The sequence below is a fragment of the Dermochelys coriacea genome, chromosome 6, assembly GCF_009764565.3.
Source record: "Dermochelys coriacea isolate rDerCor1 chromosome 6, rDerCor1.pri.v4, whole genome shotgun sequence".
NCBI lineage: Eukaryota > Metazoa > Chordata > Testudines > Dermochelyidae > Dermochelys > Dermochelys coriacea.
The window spans coordinates 120,515,776-120,536,947 of NC_050073.1; the positions used below are offsets into that span (position 1 = coordinate 120,515,776).

General features: G+C 45.0%; 1 protein-coding gene across 11 annotated transcripts in view; it reads right to left on the reverse strand.

The window, feature by feature from the left end:
* Positions 1–21,172, reverse strand: part of SAMD4A (sterile alpha motif domain containing 4A) — a 211,581-nt gene that overhangs the window by 72,025 nt on the left and 118,384 nt on the right. For all 11 annotated transcript variants that reach the window (XM_043516463.1, XM_043516461.1, XM_043516466.1 and 8 more), the window contains exon 3: positions 16,865–17,383. In XM_043516463.1, coding sequence (XP_043372398.1) covers positions 16,865–17,383 — 519 coding nt within the window. The remainder of the gene's footprint in view (positions 1–16,864; positions 17,384–21,172) is intronic.

A 21,172-nucleotide genomic window follows, 5' to 3' on the forward strand; every position in this document is an offset into this window, starting at 1 on the left:
GTCACCGGTCATCAAAGGGTTGCAGTCACCAAAGCTTGAGGCCCGAGTTGCAGATCCCCAGAGGAAGTAGTGCAAGAACCAGTCTGTTACAGCCACACAGAAATGTAAACAACTGCAGCATCCCTCTAGGGAATATGTTTTGTTTACTCCATAATCCCTTCTTTCCTCCGTAGCAAACATATACCCCACTTTCACTTGATCTCTTGCCCTGCCCAGAATGATATTTTCATACAACTCAAACCATGGAACCCCAGTTTACCCTAACTTTTAAAGAAAATGGTGGAAGTCACTGGCTAAGCAATTGGAACCTGAGTTTGTTGAAGTGCTAAACCAGCTTTTGACAGCAGTAGCCTCTGCTGGAGGTGCAGAGAGAATATTTTCTTTACTACAGTTTATTCAACTAGATCAGTTCAGTGACTAGTTCATTCAAAGTTATGAAATCAACTGGAAGTTTAAAAACCTTGAAAGCTTGTTTTCCTCTTTCAACCTGTGAATGAAAACTAAGTGTGAGGGGATGAGATCTACTACCCTAAAATCTTGAAGGACGCAGTGACTAGAAGCAATCCGTTCAATTCACTAATTACAGATAATGCTGCCTTTGTTTAATAAATCACTTAGTTTTAAAAGCACAGCATGTTTTGACGAACTTTTTTCTTATGTATCCAGCACATTTAAAGTAGTTTTATCAAATAATTTTTTAAACATGCTGGTTTTGTGAATTTTAATTGAATTTAAATTTCCATTCAAATAGAACTTGACACACAAATCACAAGCAGAAAATTAATCATAATCTAGTAAAAAGTTAAGATACATAATTGATTAAATAAATGTATATAGGACATAATGTATGTTCCTGGATTAGCAAAAAGCAGCACGAAATTTAGTGTTAAGGCTATGTTTAGTTGCAATTCAACACATTTTAATGGTTACCAACCAATCAGACCAACTTTTCTTTAGGAAAATAACTAAAAAAAAGTACAACAAATGCAAAACATGATTAGAATTGACTATTTACATTGAGATTTCTGGCTTGCTGGTTTTAATCGGTGATTTAAATCACTTTGTTTTAAGTCAATCCACCCTAAACAGAACTGATCTGAGGGCCGGGGGGGGGGGAGGGGATGCAGTGGACTCCCCTGAGCCCCTCTGGTGATGCCAATATAAACTTGGATGTATTATTGTTTATATTATGAATGTTGCTCATTTAATATTATAGGATGTGTGGTGTGCCAAGTTAACACTGTAGGAAAGGTCACATCTTTAGGAATTTATTGAGTTGAGTTTAACTGAGTTTGATTTCTCAGCCTTGTTGCATGAAAGAGTCTTTTTTTGATTTTATCCTCATATTTATGCCCTCCTTAATAAACCAAGGGGACTTCTTCCATGGCCAGGTACTACTCATTGTGGGTGAGGCTGGCAGACCCTTAGTTTAATTAGAGCATTTGTGAGTAAATTATTATTCTCATTACAGTAACATCTAGGGGCTAAGGGCTGTACATATACAAAGTATATTATGAGATAACTGGCTCTGTGGATGAGGGGAAAGCAGTAGACCTGTTATTCCTTGGCTTTAGCAAAGCTTGTGATACAGTCTCCCACAGTATTTTTGCCAGCAAGTTAAAGAAGTATTGGCTGGATGAATGGACTATAAGGTGGATAGAAAGCTGGCTAGATTGTCGGGCTCAATGGGTAGTGATCAATGGCTCCATGTCTAGTTGGCAGCTGGTATCAAGCAGAGTGCCCTAAGGGTCGGTCCTGGGGCCAGTTTTGTTCAATATCTTCATTAATGATCTGGAAGATGGCATGGATTGCACCCTCACCAAGTTTGCAGATGACACTAAACTGGGAGGTGTGGTAGATATGCTGGAGGGTAGGGATAGGATACAGAGAGATCTAGACAAATTTAGAGGATTGGACCAAAAGAAATCTGATGAGATTAAACAAGGACAAGTGCAGAGTCTTGCACTTAGGATGGAAGAATCCCATGCACTGCTACAGACTAGGGACCGAGTGGCTAGGCAGCAGTTCTGCAGAAAAGGACCTAGAGGTTACAGTGGACAAGAAGCTGGATATAAGTCAACAGTGTGCCCTTGTTGCCAAGAAGGCTAACAGCATTTTGGGTTGTATAAGTAGGGACATTGCCAGCAGATCGAGGGACCCGATCATTCCCCTCTATTCGGCATTGGTGAGGCCTCATCTGGAGTACTGCATCCAGTTTTGGGCCCCACACTACAAGAAGGATGAGGAAAAATTGGAAAGAGTTCAGTGGAGGGCAACAAAAATGATTAGGGGGCTGGAGCACATGACTTATGAGGAGAGGCTGAGGGAATTGAGATTATTTAGTCTGCAGAAGAGAAGAATGAGGAGGGATTTGATAGCTGCTTTCAACTACCTGAAAGGGGTTCCAAAGAGGATGGATCTAGACAGTTCTAATGGTACCAGGTGACAAAGCAAGGAGTAATGGTCTCAAGTTGCAGCGGGGAAGGTTTAGGTTGGATTTTAGGAAAAACATTTTCACTAGAAGGGTGGTGAAGCACTGGAATGGGTTACCTAGGGAGGTGGTGGAATCTCTTTCTTTAGAGGTTTTTAAGGTCAGGCTTGACAAAGCCCTGGCTGGGATGATTTAGTTGGGGATTGGTCCTGCTTTGAGCAGGGGGTTGGACTACATGATCTCCTGAGGTCCCTTCCAACCCTGATATTTTATGATTCTATGAAAGTGAGACAGTCCCTCCGAGCTTACAACCCACTGGGATTTTAACACTGACCTCAGTATGAGCAAAGTGAGGCCAGCAATAAGCACTTGTGAAAACCTCACCCTAAAAAGACAAAGAAGGCGATATTATTCCTATGTTATATATTGGGAGTAGGGCACTGAGCGACAGGAAGTGTCTGGCAGAGGTGGGAACAGAACTCCTATCCCTTCAGTGTCAGTCTAGGGTGTTAATCATCCTTTCTCCTGAAGGCAAAGGGTGTAGAGTAATTTTGCTTCTTAACAGTAAATATGGAGTTAAACTGTATTGTATTTCCAGTTGACAAATGAAAACTCGTATGCAGCAAGATCATTTTCAGGTGGAACCAATTACATAGGCAAAAAAAGTGTGTGCCTGAATGTAATAAACTATTGGTCTGGAACTTTCATTTCTTACCTCTCTGTCATACATCTTGAGAGAGGAGCCAAAGATTTGTACTGGTTTTATTAAATTGAGTTTTTAAAAGACTCTGCTCATTCCATTGCCAGCTGCACAGCAGAATATTTAACGATGCATTAATAACTTTAAAAGGAATTGTGTTTGTGTAGGTACAAGAACAGAGAGGGCAAATTACAGACAGTTCGTCTTTGTGAATGTTGGCACAGTAAGAATCGCATTGAGAAAAGGCAGTTCTTCACAACTGCCCCTTTGCTTTACGCAAAAAGGATCTTTAGTTTTCATTGTTTCATGTTGGGATTTTTTTTAAAGCTCCATTTACACTGCAAATGCAGCCGTGATTTTGTAACCAGGTCATTTTGTAATTATCCTCTGACTCAGCTGCAACAACCATGGCTGGGTCTATACTGTCATTTTTTCCCATAATGCAACCATGTGTCAAATGAGTTTGCAACCCACATCAATCATCCTGCCTGCATGTGAACCTGTGCATTCTGGGAAAAACCGGGCATCTACCCCATAATGCCTCAGTTTGGGTTAGGGAGGACATGCACACAGAATGGCATCAGCCACACATGGGTCAATGTGCTCTGGGGTGTTTTATCGCACAGAGAGCTAGGAGGAAGGAGAATTAATCAAACCAGTTACAGAGACGTTGTAAGGGGAAAGGGTACACTCCTGTCTACACTGCAAAACAACAACATTGTGATCTGGATACAGAAAGTCAACCATGTACTAGCCCTGTAGGAATGACATGTCAAGGTGCCATGTTTACTAACCAAGAATTAACATGTTGTGTGCAGACAGAAAGCATGCTTAGAGTCAAACATATCATTAATTGGTTAACTTGCAAGCTCAGGTAAGAACTGAAGTCTAAGACAAGGCCTAAATGTCTTCCATGGTCTGGCATTCGACATGCAGTAATTGAAATTTTAAAAACAACAGACTCTTTATCGTCTTGTAAGGAAACTGGGGCACTGTGAGAAAACAAAGAGCTAGATTCTGCTCTCAGCTACGCTGGGGTCAATCTGGAGTAACTCCATTGAAGTTAATGAGCCAGATTCTGCTTCCCATTTACACCAGCATGAGATCACAATCAGACCTGGTGGGTGTGCACTGGTGTAGCTGAGAAGAGTCCAGCTCATGATCTTCATTCTTGGACTGCTGAGCAGAATAATCAGACATCATCACTGTCGTATTGTGTTAGGACACAAAACTGATGATGTCAATGATCCTGAGAACATAGCAGTGCCTTGAACTACTGTACCTTTAAGAGCCCCATATGGACTGCCCTTCCTTATCCTTTGCTCTCTCTTCCTCTGAGTCTTCAATCTCTCTTTTGAGCATCACTCTTCCCTAAAATTGCTATTCAATCCCCAGGCCAGATCTTAATGTTCTTCATTAAAGTTTATTCAGTCTTTACCCAGAAGACCCTCTTGCCAAAGTCAATGCGAGTCTTTCCTGATTAAATATGGACTTCATAATTTTTCAGTCGCTTTTTAAAAGGGGTGGGTTTTCTGCTTGGCATCCTGACGCATTCTGAGGACAGTAGGGAATCCGAACAGTCTGGGAGCCTGAAACAACAGTGACTATAGCAAATCTATAAAGAGATCCCAACGTTCTATCTGCAGTCAAGGGCCCTTTGTTTCTTCCTTCCCTGGGGCCTACTGGAAGTTTTGTCTAATGTCCACTTGTGTTCTCCAGCCATAGAAACAGATACATCTATTAATGGGACACTGTAAATTAAGTACAGAGGAAAAACTACGTCACTTACTACCCTTCCCACAAACAGTATGGATTGACCACTATCAGACGGTTGTGACCGGCTGTTAACATTGGGTTGGATTCTCATATCATTTACTTTAGTGCAAACCTAGAGTAACTCCATTAAATACAGTTAATCTAGATTTACACTTGTTGGAATGGAGAACAGAATTTTGCCCATAGTTATTGTACCTATAAATAATATATGTGATACCCTTCGCTGGCCATTTTCTCAACTCTGTGATCACATAAGACAGCAACAGAAGTGCAAACTAGCAATAGAGGAAGATGTTCCAAAGCCATTGATATGCCTGCTGAGCCACTCGACAGGGCAGAATCTGATCTCAGTGTGTCACTCTGAGTCCAGATTGAATCATGGGAAGTAAACAATATTGGTACATCTCACAAAGGGGATTCTTTAATGGACATCAATTTATTGTATTTAAAACCTGAAACATAATAGCGTATAATAACAATATGTCCTGTAACCAGAAAAAGTGTCCCTAGAGCGAGATCACCACTCCTCTGAGAAAGACTTTGACCAGATTTGACATCAGAAACAAGCCTAACCTTTGTAGAGACGGCATGCTGAAATCTGTGCCCTGGAACGCACTGTTTAGACCACCGGCTGGACAGAAGCTATTATGGATAAAACGGGAACTTTTTTTTAAAAACTAAACGAACACTAAGTATTTGAGGGATTTGCTTTGGAATTGAAGATTAATGGGCATATTGATTGAATCGAGGGGCTGGGACAAAGGCTGACTAGTCGTGTTTATTTTTTAGCATCTGTTTGTGGACTTACTCTGCTTCATGTCCAAGCAAATATTGTGTTAAGGAAGGTTATGGACGAGCGTATGAAGTACAATTGGGTTGTCTCCAGCTGTGCCTGCAGATCGTCAGAACATGTTGCCATCAAAAAACATCAGCAGGCTTTGCCACCTCAAATTGGCTTGAATGTCAGCACCTTATAACACTGCGATTCTCATGTGTGATCCAGTGCAATGTTCTGGGGGAAAGTGACTGGCTGCCACTGCCCCTCCAATGGTTCTCTGCACAGAATTTGACATGCTTCCCTCAAAGGAACATGTGGTTATATAAATACATTGGAAAAAAACACAGGGCCATAGCTAGAGCTCAGTGTTTCACAGGATATTAGTGAACCACTGCAGCCATTACTGCAAATGTTTATCAAAGTTACAGCGTAACATTAAAGGTTGGGGCTGGGCTGAGGGAACATTTAGATACATTGCAAACCCACTCGGCTTCATAAATGTGTACACTTGCCCCCGGCATTAAACTTGGTGGAAAGATTCCATGAATACAGGCTCTATAAATCTTTCAGTGGAATCAGAGCAGTTTGATGGCAGGCGTGAGGGCTCTGGCAATGCAAAAAGAGGTCATTGTAACGTGCCAGGAAGTAGCTCGCCTCGGAGAGGGGTGTTTGTGCAGGGAAATTATGTGAGGGAGCGTTGATGTAAAGAAGAAGTAAAGTACAGCAAGCCACAGCAGTGGTGAGATGAACTAGGAGGAGGAATCAAAGACAAATGGAATAAGAAGGGGTAGCGGGGAGAGAGAGACAAGTACGGGGGCTTCCCAACAAAATCCCAGGACGAAGAACAATTATGAGGAATCCAACCATGTCAGATCCATCCAGCAAAACCGGCTGCTACTCTTGGATGTTTCTGCTGAATCACTTGCGGTGGCCTGCTGAGTTAGATGCTTTTTTGCATTCTCTGTGACTTCAAAAAAGTCTCAGCATTTCAGAAAATGGAGTAATTATTTATAATTCTCTCCTTGTTTATTTCTATGCTTTGTGGCAACACTTAAAGGTCCCGATCAGGATCTGAGCTAGGCTCTATGCAAACGCAACAGAAGGGACAAGTCTTTGCATCAAAGCGTTTAATGGTTTCTTTTGAAAAAAGGGCCAAGTACTTTAGAAAAGACAGTCACCTTTTCTGTAACTGGTGTTCTTTGAGCTGCGTTGCTCATGTCCATTCCACTGTGGTGTGCTTGCTCTCCACATGCACTGGTGCCAGAAGTTTTCCCCTCAGCAGTATCCAAAGGGGACTGACTCTGGCACCCCCCTGAATATGCCCCTGAAATCACTGCCAGGTCGTAATAGGTCCTTATGCACGAAGTGATCCAATTGAAAATCCTCTGAAAGGACCCTTCATCCTATCTGCGGTAGCAATGAAGAATTGAGTTGATTTATGGAAAGGGTTGGTACGTTCTAAGTAAAAAACCACGGCCCTCTGGAAGTCCAGGGCGTGAAGATGCCTCTTCTCAGTGGTCTTGTGCATTTTGGGACAGAACACCAGGAGGAAGATGTCCTGATTCATATGGAAAGTGGAGACCATCTTTGGCAGGAAGACTGGGTGGGGCCACAACTGAACTTTATCTTTGTAGAAGACAGCGTACGACAGTTCTGAGATCAAGGCTTTAATTTCTGAGACCTGTCTCACAATGTCACTGCCACAAGGAACGTGACCTTCCATGACAGAAGGGAAAGGGAGCAGGACCCCAGTGGTTCAGAGGGCAGGCCAGTGAGCCTAGAAAGGAGCAAGTAGTCCAGGACAGCCTGTATGGAGGAACGCGAGGGAGAGATGCCCCATTCGGATGCCCAGAGGGAAAACCTCATCCACTTGTCCAGATAAGTCAGTCTAGTTGAGGGCTTTCTACTTTCCAGGAAGGCCTGTTGGACTCCTTGCATCCGCTCCTCTGGGTTCAGCCCTGCAGCATCCACGCCGAGAACTGGAGGGACCAGCGGTTGGGGTGTAAGAGCCGATCATGGTCCTGCAACAGCAGGTCCGGTCGGTTGGGCAGGGGTCAAGGAGGGGCCACTGACAGGTTCATGAGTGTGTTGAACCAATGCTGGCGAGCCCACGCTGGGGTAATCATGATAACCTGCACCTGGTCTCTCTTGATCTATGCCAGGGCCCTGCTGGTGAGAGAAATCGGAAGGAACGCACACATCAGGCTCCATGACCATGACAGGAGAAGTCATCAGGGAGGAACTCCTTGCTCAGATCCTGTCGAGAACAAAACCGGTGGCATTTCCTGTTCTGTCTCGTAGGGAACAGGTCCACTTGGGGAGTTCCCCACCTTTGGAAGATCATGCAGGCTACCTCTGGATGGAGCGACCACTCGTGATGAGAGGAGAAGTCCCTGCTGAGCTAGTCTGCCAGCGTATTCCTGACACTGAGAAGGTGACAAGCTTCCAGGTGGATTTCATGGCTGATGCAGAAGTCCCGCAGACTTGACAAAGAGCTGAGGAGCGGGCTCCCCCTTGCCTGTTGATGTAGAACATTGAGGCTGTGTTGTCCGTGAAGACTTGTACCACCTTGCCCCCGACAGGTGGGGAAAGAAGACTCCACATGCCAGCCGGACTGCTCGGAGCTCTTCGACATTTATGGGTAACCGTGCCTCATCTGGGGGACCACATCCCCTGTGTCTGAAGGTTTGCTGAGATGTGCCCCCAAGCCGAGGTCCAAGGCGTCTGACACCAGCTCAATGGAGTGAGGAGGGTTATCGAATGGAACCCCTTCTAGGACTGTCCTGAGGTTGGTCCACCATCTCAGAGAGGTTTGTATTGCCTGGGGAATGGTAACGATTTTCTCCAGGGGGTCTCGGGACTGGGAATAGATCGTCGCCAGCCATTGTTGCAGGGGCCGCATCCAGAGCCTGGCACAGTGGACCACGCAAGTGCACGCTGCCATGTGGCCCAGCAGGTACAGGCAGACCCTGGCTGTAGTCAGAGGGGACATGGAGACTTCCGCGATGAGGTTCGCCAGCGCGTGGAACCTTTCCAGTGGCAGGAACGCTCTGGCGCAGGTAGAATCGAGGACCGCTCCGAAGAACTCTATCCTCTGCACTGGGACTAATGTCGACTTTTTGTCGTTCACCAGTAGGCCCAGAGAGCGGCATGTGGCTTGAAGCACCACAACATCCCTTCGGACTGGAGACTTGGATTCCCCCTTGACAAGCCAGTCGTCGAGGTATGGGTAGAGGTAAGCCGCCGCCACCAACATGCACGTGGTAAACACCCTCGGTGCTGTCGCCAGTCCGAACGGGAGGACCGTAAACTGGCAGTGGTGGGGCCCCATCATAAACCAGAGGAAGCATCTGTGTCCTCCAAAGATTGCTATGTGGAAGTATGCGTCCTTCAAATCGAGGGCAGCATACCAGTCTCCTGGATCCAGAAAGGGGATAATAGAAGCCAGAGAGACCATGCGGAACTTTAGCTTTTGAAGTTACTTGTTGAAGTCTCGCAGGTCCAGGATGGGCCATAGCCTGCTCATGGCCTTTGGGATTAAAAAGTACCGGGAATAGAACCCCTTTTTCCTGTACTCGAGAGGAACTTCCTCCACCACACCCAGCTGTAGTAATCCATTTACCTCCTCTGTGAGGAGACTCTCGTGAAAGGAGTCCCTGAAGAGGGACGGGGAAAGCAGGTGGGAGAGGGGGTAGAAAGGAACTGGAGGGTATAACCTGTTCCACTGTACTGAGGACCCAGAGATCTGAAGTTATAGTGGTCCACGACAGGAGGAAAGGGAAAAGGCGGTCAGAGAACACTGGGAAAGAGGGATCTGGGGAACAGTCTGGTAGGCCGGCCTCGGGCACACCCTCAAAACGTCCGTTTGGCCCCCTGCTTATGGGTCAAGCCCAACTGGACCGAGGGTGGAGGCGGGTGGCTCGGGCAGCACTCGTAACCTTTGGCTCGTTTATGGGGCTGGTCCTGCCGAGGCTGGCTCCCTGACCCTGAGTCTGCTGCTGTTGGCAGTCTCTGGTGTCCAATTGGTCCTGTGATTGGCACCAGGCCCTTGGAGATGGTCAGGGCCAGTCCCAGAGTTCTTGCCAGGTGGCGCATGCCTCAGAGAGTCTGCGTCAATCTACAGGCGAGGTACGTCTCGAGTCCGTCGATAGGTGCCCCTGGTGTGGGGACCAAAGAGGGCTCCACTGAGTCTGCCCTCCAGTTCTGAGGCAATGACTTCTGGTGGGCAAATGCTGGTGGGACGTTCCTTTCGATGGGGATCAGTACCGCTGAGGCGGGGACACACACACAGGTCCCAACACGGGTTTTCCCCAAGACTGGGGTACTGCGGGAGCCGGTGAGGGCGGTACCAGGATCATCAGGATCTCTTGAGCCACTTGAAGAGCTTCTGGCTTCAATGGCACCTGAAGCTGCCTAGGGCCTGCACAGCTATCCAAGCTTGTAGGCAAAGCATGGGATGGGCTGCACCGCCTGACTTGAGATGAGGACTGACTTCCCAAAGAGGGTGTTGAACTTCCCGGCACTGGTCGTGGCTCATCCCCAGCCCTCTCCTATCCCTTGGGGGGGGTGTAGGGGATCTTCCCCTTCCAGTCTTTAGTGGCTTCTTCCCTGGAGCTGTGGAGGGGGAGGGGTGCCGGCTCTTGGATGGCGCCGGCGGAGCACTGCGCATGGAGGCCACAGTGCTCAGTGTGGAGTCGAACCGCTGCTCCGCTACTGGAGTGAGTGCTGACTCCATTAGGAGTGCTTTCAGATGGATAATGTGCTCCTTCTTGATCCTAGGTTTAAAGGACTTGCAGATATGGCACTTGTCACTTATGGGACTAATGAAAAGTTGAGAACTACTACTAAGGGTAACTAAGAAACTGCTAACTATATACAACTATATTACAGATTTTCAAAGTTCACAAGAACAGAAAATGAAACACTGTTAGCCAAAGGAGCAGATGTTCCAGCATCATCACTGGCAGCAAGAAGGAACTGAGAGTGGGGGGAGCCGGTGGCGCTCCTTATACTGCGCCATATGGGTGCCACTCCACGGGGTGCCAGAGCCTGTCCCCTACGGATACTGCTGAGGGAAAAGTTTCCAGCACTGGTTCATGTGGCGAGCGACGAGACCTAGTATGGAATGGACATGAGCAAGCATTTGAAGAACTTAAAACTTCTTGCTAGGTATCTCCACCTGCAATGATTCACCTGCTGCAGCCAGAATGTTGTAGCCATCTTCTCAGAAGCTATTTCCCTCCAACCTGGTTTTGCCTTATTCATGTCTGTTTTCCCTTAGGTAAATGTCCCGATCATCACTCTGGTCTGAGGTCTCTTATTCCTTAGGAGAGTTTAATGCAACTGCTTTTCAAACCAGATTATCAGTGCCCCCAGTCTTTCTGTTCCTCTTCAGCTACTCAGAAAGGGCATCTACAGCAAGCTCTTCTCCCTCCTCTCCCAGAGACTAAACTCTGTGTTGTACCTACCCATTTTCAGCCCATAACATAAGGGACCAAAGCACTGTGTGAACATACCTCTTGTAATTTCAGCATTACCACACAAAGCATTCAAGAATCACAAATCGCCCCCTCCCCACCCAAATCACAAGATTTTTGAAAATAATAATAAATTTAGGGATCTTTTTATTTGCCTTCTTGTTCTGAGCCTTTAAAGCACACATCTGCCAGCTGGACTTGTCATGTCTGCCAGCTTTCCAGCACAACCAGGAAGGCTAGGAATTTTCTTTTATTTAACGAAAGCTGAGATTCTCCCATGATCACCAGATTCCGGGAGCTGGGGCTTTAAGAAGAATGCCAAATATTGCGAGATTCATGATCAAATAGCGAGCGCTGGCAATGCTGCAGTTTACAGAGCAATCTCATCTAGCGTCATTCAAAACCTGCACACACTGGGCCAGACTGTGCATGCACCACCTGGGCAGAGGTCTTATCCTTCATGGAGCTTGCCCATACAGGAAAGCATGCCCACTGTGCCATACCTAAAGAAGGTGCAAAAGGTACTCCCTGCAGGTCAGTCAGGGGGAGGGATAACCCTATAGTCTCCCTCACGCTTTGTGGTGGCTTGCACCCTGGTGGGAGCTAGCAAGGTGCAGTCTCTGGGATCAGAAAACTGCAGGGACTGAAACTGTGACTGGCTCCTGGGATGTGCCTACTCGAGAAAAGCTCCCCCTTGCACCATTTTGTGCACCTCCGCAGGGGACAGGCGCATTATGCCCCATTCTTTTGCTAAAGAGAGAATAAAATGCACATCTGCCTGTCAACATAGACACTTCCTATCCACACACTGCAGACACCCCCTCTCCTTTAAATCTCCCATGCATTTAAAAACCTACAGGGTCATCTTCATCACCAGAGACTGGTTAGATGCCTTGGTGTAACGCCTGGATACCACAGGTGTGTGACCAGTGCTTGCTAGTTCAGTGCAGAGGTGTAATGAACGTATATTTTGTAATGGCTGGTTAAATCCTTCATTCAATATAAGCCCCAATGCAAAACACAGTACCTGAGAGAAGGGCTGCAGTAACATTCAGGACCATTAGGAAGCTTGTGTGGCAAAAGTGAAACAGGCTGTGGTCATTATTAACTTAGGAAGCACTGGCCACACAACTGGATCCTTCGCACAGCTATTTTCACAATCAGCCTCTCATGCACCCTCCCACCAGGGCCTAATGAAAACGATCCCCTCTTGGGTGACTAGTCTGTGAAACAACCTAATAGAATTTTCTGCATAGCAGATGCTTGCAGCAAGAGCCATTTAATTTCTGCACTAGCTGAAGATGAGGCAAAGGGGGCAAATCAAATAGGAATCTCAACATACATCATGCCTGGAGCACTTGGGGTCTGACCCGTCAGCAAAGAATCTGTGCAGCAGGACAGAGCAATGTTCCTGCCACATGGCATTCTATGCACCAGCCAAATATACATAGGAGCACCTACACACCATGGGGAAGGGCACTTTAACAATGCATGTAGTAACGGTAATTCATAATCACTGGGGATTTGAAATTCCACCTTAAAGAGGGCCCTAGTTACAAGAGCTAAGGAGAGAAACAATAGCCTTTCTTTCACCCAGTTACTGACCCATGAGAAGATCTTCCCTCTTATCCCGTGACTGCTTAGTTTGCTTAAGCGCCATTGGTGAGGGACCTTGTCAAAGGCTTTCTGAAAGTCCAATTACACTATATCCAGTGGATCACCCTTTCCCACATGCTTGTTGGCCCCCTCAAATAAGTCTAATAGATTGGTGAAGCATGATTTCCTTTTACAAAAGCCGCATTGACTCTACTCCAACATATTTTGTTTATCTACATGTCTGATAATTCTGTACTTTAATATTGGTTTCAACCAATTTGCCTCGTTCTGAAGTTAGTAGGATCGCCTTTGGAGCATTTTTTAAAAAATAGGTGTTATATTAGCCACCCTCCAGTCATCTGGTTCAGAGGCTGATTTAAGCGACAGGTTACATATCACAGTTAGTAGTTCTGCAATTTCATATCTGAGTTTGTTCAGAACTCTTGGGTGATATCCTCTGGTCCTGGTGACTTGTTACTGTTTAATTGATCAGTTAGTTCCAACATTTCCTTTATTGACACCTCAATCTGAGACAGTTCCTTAGATCTGTCACCTAAAAAGGTTGGCTTGGGTGCAAGGATCTCCCACATAGCCTCTGCAGCGAAGACCAATGAAAATTATTAATTTAGCTTCTCCGCAACAGCCTCATCTTCCTTGAGCACATTGATCGTTCAATGGCTCCAGTTTGGCAGGTTTCCTGCTTTTGATGTACTTTAAAAAAATTTGCTATTAGCTATTTTGTCTTTTGCTAGTTGCTCTGCAAATTCTTTCTTGGCCTGCCTTGTTATACTTTTACACTTAACTTGCCAGAATTTATTCTCATTTCTCCTCACTAGGATTTGATTTCCAATTTTGAAAGGATGCCTTTTTGCCTCTAACCACCTCTTTTACTTTGCTGTTTAGCCACGGTGGCATTTTTTTGGTCCTCTTACTGTTTTTTTTTAATTGAGGTATACATTTAATTTGAGCCTCTTTTATGGTGTTTTTAAATAATCTCCATGCCGTTTGTAGGCATTTCACCATTGTGACTGTTCCTTTTAATTTCTCTAACTAGCTTCTTCATTTTTATATAGTTCCCATTTCTGAAGTTAAACGCTACTGTGGTGGATTTCTTTGACATTTTCCCCCCTACAAGGATGATAAATTTAATTACACCGTGGTTGCTATTACCAAGCTATTCAGCTATATTCACCTCTCGGACCAGATCCTGTGTTCCGCTTAGAAATATATCAAGAATTGCCTCTCCACTTGTGGATTCCAGGACAAGGTGCTCTAAGAAGCATTTACTTAATGTGTCTAGAAATTTTCTCTCTGCATCCCTTCCTGACGTGACAATATGAAGATAGTTGAAATCTCGCAATATTATTGAGTTTTCTGCCTTTGTAGCCTCCTTAATCTCCCATAGCATTTCACAATCACCATCATCATCCTGGTCAGGTGCTTGGTGGCATATACCTACTGCTATACTCTTATTGTTCAAGCATGGATTTTCTATCCACAGAGACCACAAAGTCTTTAATAACCATTCTAATGGTCTCAGAACTTTTCATTGTGAATTTCCACAAGTTGACAGACAAGTTAAGTTTCTTTTCTGCAAGCAGCTTTCCCTCCAGAAAGAGATCTCTACATTCTGTACAATTAGTGTGTTCAGAATCATCAAAAGGAATGACCAGGAGCACTTTCTAAATCTGCTCCCCAGCGAAGGCCTGGAGATTTGTGTGTGAGATATTTGTGCGTGAGATATTTGTGCAACTAGAGGGTGAGAGAGGGTGGACTTGTCCAAGGGCATATGTAGACGGATGGGTTAAAGGTGTCTGCCATGAGGGGACAAGGATGAGGGAGGGGGAAGATGAGTTGAAGCTTCCTATTATGGGAGCAGGGGTGTATAGGGAAGGATGTCAGCTTCTCCATTAACAATATAGGCACTTGTGCTCATGTAGCAATAGAAAACAGGGCCCTTAATATGAAGAACAGCACCCAGTTGGACCCTAGGATCATTTTGAGGCATGGGAGGTGGAGACGGAAGTGTCCGTCAGTGCTAGAAAGCAAGAGCACTGTAAGCGGGAGATCGTTAAGGTTGAAGTTAGGCAGGGGAGCAAGGAAAAGGTATAGCAGAAGGCAGGGAGGGGAGGGCAAGTGTCTGATTTGCTGATCCCATTAAAACTGAGACAGAAACCTGGTTCTGAAAAAAAAAATCTGGACTGTCTTTGTAAAATCCTGGTATCCACTATATGAAGAGACAACAATTCCTCGTAATGTATCTTAAGGAAGCTCTCTGGGTACTGGTTTCAAAGTAGCAGCCGTGTTAGTCTGTATTCGCAAAAAAGAAAAGGAGTACTTGTGGCATCTTAGAGACTAACAAATTTATTTGAGCATAAGCTTTCGTGAGCTACAGCTCACCTCATCCGATGTATTCAGTGGAAAACACAGTGGGGAGATTTATATACACACACAGAGAACATGAAACAATGGGTTTTATCATACACACTGTAAGGAGAGTGATCACTTAAGATGAGCTATTACCAGCAGGAAGGAGGGGGGAGAGGAGGAAAACCTTTTGTGGTGATAATCAAGTGGGCCATTTCCAGCAGTCTCTACGTAAAAGAATAAATGGACACAAATCAGACGTCAAGAATTATAACATTCAAAAACCAGTCGGAGAACACTTCAGTCTCTCCAGTCACACGATTACAGATCTGAGAGTGGCTATCCTTCAACAAAAAAAACTTCAAAAACAGACTCCAACGAGAGACTGCTGAATTGAAATTAATTTGCAAACTGGATACAATTAACTTAGGCTTGAATAGAGACTGGGAGTGGATGGGCATTACATAAAGTAAAACTATTTCCCCATGTTATTTCTCCCCCCACCCCACCCCCCACAGTTCCTCAGATGTTCTTGTTAACTGCTGGAAATGGCCCACCTTGATTATCACCACAAAAGGTTTTCCTCCTTCCCCCACTCCTTCCTCCTGGTAATAGCTCATCTTAAGTGATCACTCTCCTTACAGTGTGTATGATAAAACCCATTGTTTCATGTTCTCTGTGTGTGTATACAAATCTCCCCACTGTATTTTCCACCGAATGCATCGGATGAAGTGAGCTGTAGCTCACGAAAGCTTTGGTTCAAATAAATTTGTTGGTCTCTAAGGTGCCACAAGTACTCCTTTTCTTTTTTTCTCTGGGTACAGATTGCCCTTCATCAGGGTAAAAGGCCAGCCCTCGTAACATCTTTCGACACAAAGAGCAAGCGCCAGTCAATAGAACAGGCTCCAATCATACTGTGAAGATGCTACATTTGTTCTCCACCCAAGATGTAAGCAGGCACAAAAGTTTGGGGGAAGGGGGAAGAGCCATAATGAGTCTCTACACAAAAGCTACATAAATCTCTGTTTAAAAATGCCAGTCACAATGCCCTGGCTTATCTGTACTATCCAATTCTGGGGCCCAGACCTGCAGTACCGCAGCCTGTGTAGGTCCCTCTGAAGTCTGTCAGAGCTTTGCATAGGGAAAGACTCCAGAATTTTGCGTCATTAGAAATAAAGAACACTGAAGACTGCACAGCTAAGATCCACAGTTACCAATAAAAGTCACATCTCCGCCTAATAAAGATAAAAGCTAATGTTTTATAAAGTGCTCATCTGAATTAGGAGCCATGTCCCATTTTCAAAAATAACTTACGTATTTGGGAGTCTTGTTCCATTACTTCCAATGAGACTTAGATGTCTAAGCGCCTAAGTCACTTTTGAAAATGGAACTTAGGCTTCTAAACCACTTAGGCACTTCTGAAAATGTTACCCAAAATTGGGGTTAATAGCATGAAAGGAAAGTGGCGGCCTTCAACAACGGATGTTTTTGTTCTTATAACTGCTTAGCTGGTCAATCTTTGTTCCAAGTAGCTTCGTGTTTAAAATCCTACACTATGCAAAACAGCAAAATGACTATTCTGGGCAATCAAGTACAAAGAAGGGTTTTTCCAGGGCCAAGCTAAAACTGGCCCCTCTTCTAATACGATAAGTGCTGCAAGGAAACAGTTGTGGGGCCGACATGCCACAGAAACTAGCCAGAAACGGCTCTCGGCAGTGGTTTACGTTTATGGTACTTACTTGTGCTTGTATTAGTTCCGATAGTATTGATCGTAGTGGGAACAGAAGAGGAGGAGTAGAGGGGCAAATGGCCGTTCTCACACCCCAGGTTTTTGTCCTGCCAGCTGGAAGCACTGACACATATCCCAGAATCTCGAGAGTTCTGCCACCCGTTCAACTTGTCGTCAGAGTTCTGTCTTTGGTGATAGTAATGTGTCTGTCCATAATCCACAGAATCGGACCGACCTCTGTTTTGGCTGCCAAAACTACCTGATGTGCGATCCTCTAAGTGATTGAGCCACATGGCCAGAGCACTCCTGTCTTCCAGAGAAGTGGCAGGATGAATCAAAGCATAGGACAAAAGCTGCCTGCTCTCTTCTATGTGTTGGTTGTGTTCAATCGAATGAGCCAGGATTTTAGGCAACAGTTTCATGTATTCTACTTTTGCTTCAATGTTTCCCGGTTTCAGTAAAGGCAGATGGGTTAACAATAGGGAGATCACTTTATCCTTGGATTCCTGTTGCCATTGGTTAATGATTCCTGTTGGAGGGGTTAAAAAAAAAAGTTGTGAGATCAGCAAAAAAATATAATAAATAAATAAATAGATTCCTACAAGGTACATATAACATTACAAAGAGACTCGTGTGTGTGATGCCCTGTGCTATGTGGAATTCTTTTTTATGGCACATATTTAAGTAACTGTGATTTTGGGTGCCCAATTTGAAACTCCTTAAAGAGGTCTGATTTTGAGGAGGGTTAGCACTTTTTGAAAATTAGGCTCCTTTTAAGATATCTCAAGATGGACACCCAAAATTACCAGTCATTTCTGAAAATCTTAATATAAAAACATAACATAACATAAGAATGTTCATAGAAGGTCAGACCAATGGTCTATCTAGTCCTGTATCCTGACTTCTGACAGCGATCAATGCCAGATGCTTCAGAGAGAATGAACAAAACAGAGCAATCATCAAATGATCCGTCCCCCGTCATCCAATTCCAGCTTCCAGCAGTTGGAGATTTAGGGACACCTAGAACATGGGGTTGCATCCTTGACCATCTTGGCTAATAGCCACTGATGGACCTATCCTCCATGAACTTATCAAATTCTTTTTTGAACCCAGTTCAAAACCCAGTTTTGGCCTTCACAATATCCCCTGGCAACAAGTTCCACAGGTTGACTGTGCGTTGTGTGAAGAAGTACTTCTGTATGTTTGTTTTAAACCTGCTGCCTATTAATGTCATTGGTGACCCCTGGGTCTTGTGTTACATCAAGGGGTAAATATCACTTCACTTTCTCCACACCAGTCACGATTTTATAGAGCTCTATCGTATCCCCCCTTAGCTGTCTCTTTTCTAAAATGAACATCCCAGTCGTTTTAATCTCTGCTCATGTGGAGACTTTAGTTAGCAGCCCAGATTCTGCCCTCTGTTACTCTACTGACTTTAATGAGGTTGCACTGATGTAACCAATGGCAGAATTTGGCCCAACATTTGTTAACATTATATGTTATACAGAAAAGAGTTTCATGTACTGACGCACTGAAATACACCTTCAAAGACACAGATTAAAAATTACATTCAGTAAAGGGGAAAATGAATACTATTAATACATGAAGTCAGAGTCCTAGAGTTTAAGGCCAGAATGGATCACCAGATCATCTGGTCTGACCTTCTGTATATCACAGGCCACCAAAACCACCCAGCACCTACACACTAATAGCAAAATTTGTCTCCTCTGAAAATTATTTATAATTACAACTGAAAACCATGGAATGATTTCACTACAGAAGCTCAATTTTTAAACACCAGCTGATTACTTCTTTGTGAAAGTAGTGGACAGTTTTGATACAGAGAGGACCTACAACATATAAAACGATGACTACTACACTTGCCCAATACCTAGCCTGTGTAAACTGTCAGTGGAGCTCTGCTGATCTACGTCAGCTGAAGATTTGGCCCTGTGTTTGTAAGAATGTCCACACAGCGTCTAACTAATTCTTCAGAAAAGACAAGTGTTGGTACTTTCAGTAATTTAAATATTTTTGATTGGCATAATAAATTATCGACCTGAAGAAGAGCTCTGTGTAGTTTGAAAGCTTCTCTCCTTCACCAACAGAAGTTGGTCCAATAAAAGATATTACCTCACCCACCCCGTCTCTCAAATGCAGAGTCATTCCAAAACATACTATTAAAGGCTCAGATTCTGCTATAGAATCTATGCAAAACTGAGCCAAAATTTGTGCTCTAAACTTATATTTCCTTGTATGAATGTTGACAGTTTCTCAGAATATAATACACACTCTTACCAGCTTCAGATTCCTGTTTAAAAGCAAACAACTGTTTTAGCACAAAACCACTAGATGGCTTTCTGGAAACATTGATCATTCCAATTCAAACTTTGTGCAGAGATATTTCCTCCCCTCACCCCAGTGTAACTCTACACTTTTTGTTTCTTCGATATCACTTCCAAATTGTCTGATTTCTCTTTGCATATCAAACTGACAAACGTGTGAACTGGATTTAGTGACAAGGCTATACGAACTCGAGCAAAAAAGAAAAATGTTTAATTGGGTAACAGAACCGTGATTTGAGTACTTTGCATGTGTGTATAGGCCAGAAAGGCCAGCAATTTCACTTTTGCACATCATTCTGATTGTCCCAATGGGGCTCCCATCACTCAGAGGTAGTGACTATAAGCATACAAGATAATACCAGTACAAAAATCTGAGGATGAGGGGTGGGGAAAGGTCCATGGGGCAAGGCTGTTGATGGAGACGGAGAAGAACAATTTCCTTTGCTTTTCCCTGTGGGGGAGTGTTCTCTGCATCCATGATGACCCACTCCATTTCCATAATCTCTAACTGACGTGGCTTAGGAACAAACTACCCCCGAGTGCTATTTATTCCAGAATTGTTGATACAGGGTTTCTTGCACCTTCCTCTGATGCAAATGGCGCTGACTGTTTTCAGGGACAGGATCCTGGACTAGGCAGGCCCCTGGTTTGATGCAGTGTAGCAATTTTTATGTCCTTATTGTCATGCAATACTTTATATCCTCAAGCTGAGAGAGTGAATGTCACACGTAGAGCCCAGCATGGATACAAAAATGTGTATCCGCATCCGATCCATGAGCCGCAGAAACTGTCTGCGGATTTGCGGGGCCCTCCCCAGCCAGACCAGCGTGGAGCTCAGCTGGGGAGCTCGGGCAGCCATGGGGAGCTGCCATGGACCCTCCACCTGCCCATGGTGCAGGGGGAAGCTGAGAGCAGCCCCTGGCTGTGTCCCTGCCCCCCAGGCAGAGAGACTAGCTGTCTGTCTGGTGGGGCAGTCCCAGTGGCCCGCCAACTAGATACTTCCAATCGCAATAGATCATTGGCATGCTATCTGACTGTTGCCGCTCTGGTTGCTGACTACCTACTACCCTCTTCCCAACTCAAGTCTGACTACTGGCCCAGCTGCGCTGCCTGCCTGTCAGCTGCCCACCTCCACACTGAATTCTGAGTATGCTCACACGGGATATCCTGGATTATGTTCCACACTCCCTTATTGTAGCGTGCTCAGAATGCAGCGGAGAGGCAGCTACATCTAGGGCCATGGCTAAGGTGGGTAGGGGCACCGGAGGTAAGCGACAACAGAAGGAAGGAAGCTGGAAGGCGTGTGTGGAGGAGGAGAATCCTGAGCACCTCATCTCAATGACATGTGTCTTCCTTCCGACTCTCCCCCATTTGACATGTGCCTCCAACCTATCAGTTCCCCCAACACATGCACCAACTTACAGAGCATACATCTTCCGCACTCTCTCCCTAGAACACTCAGCCCCCCGCTGCACTCCACCCTCTCTCTTGAGACTGTCTGAAGCAGGACAGTGTGTTTTTCTGACCCAGAAGACAGTGCACCATGCATGCTCAAATAAACTGGGATTTCAAAGAAACCACAAAATGCCCGGCACCACTGACAAATAAAACATACACACTGATAAGCATAAAGAAAACAAATAGGACCTTGACCAGACACAGCCCAGGGATTAGGCAAAATACCTAGAATGTTGTCAGAAAGGCGCCCTGGCCCCATAGCACATGTACAATTCAGTGGGGAGCAGCGTAGGCCAAAGGAAACATAGTGGCACCTGCACCCCAAGAGCCTCCCTGAGGTAGGGAGGAAGGATTGATGCTGGAAAGCTCAGACAGGAGTGGGACTGGTCTCCAAGAGATCCAGAGGTTCAATGCAACGTTCCAAAATGTCTAGATGTGGCTCTGAACCTCTCTAGTCTGCAAAACAGGATCAGAAATCTTATTTGATCTTAATCTTAATCTTAATCTGACGCAGG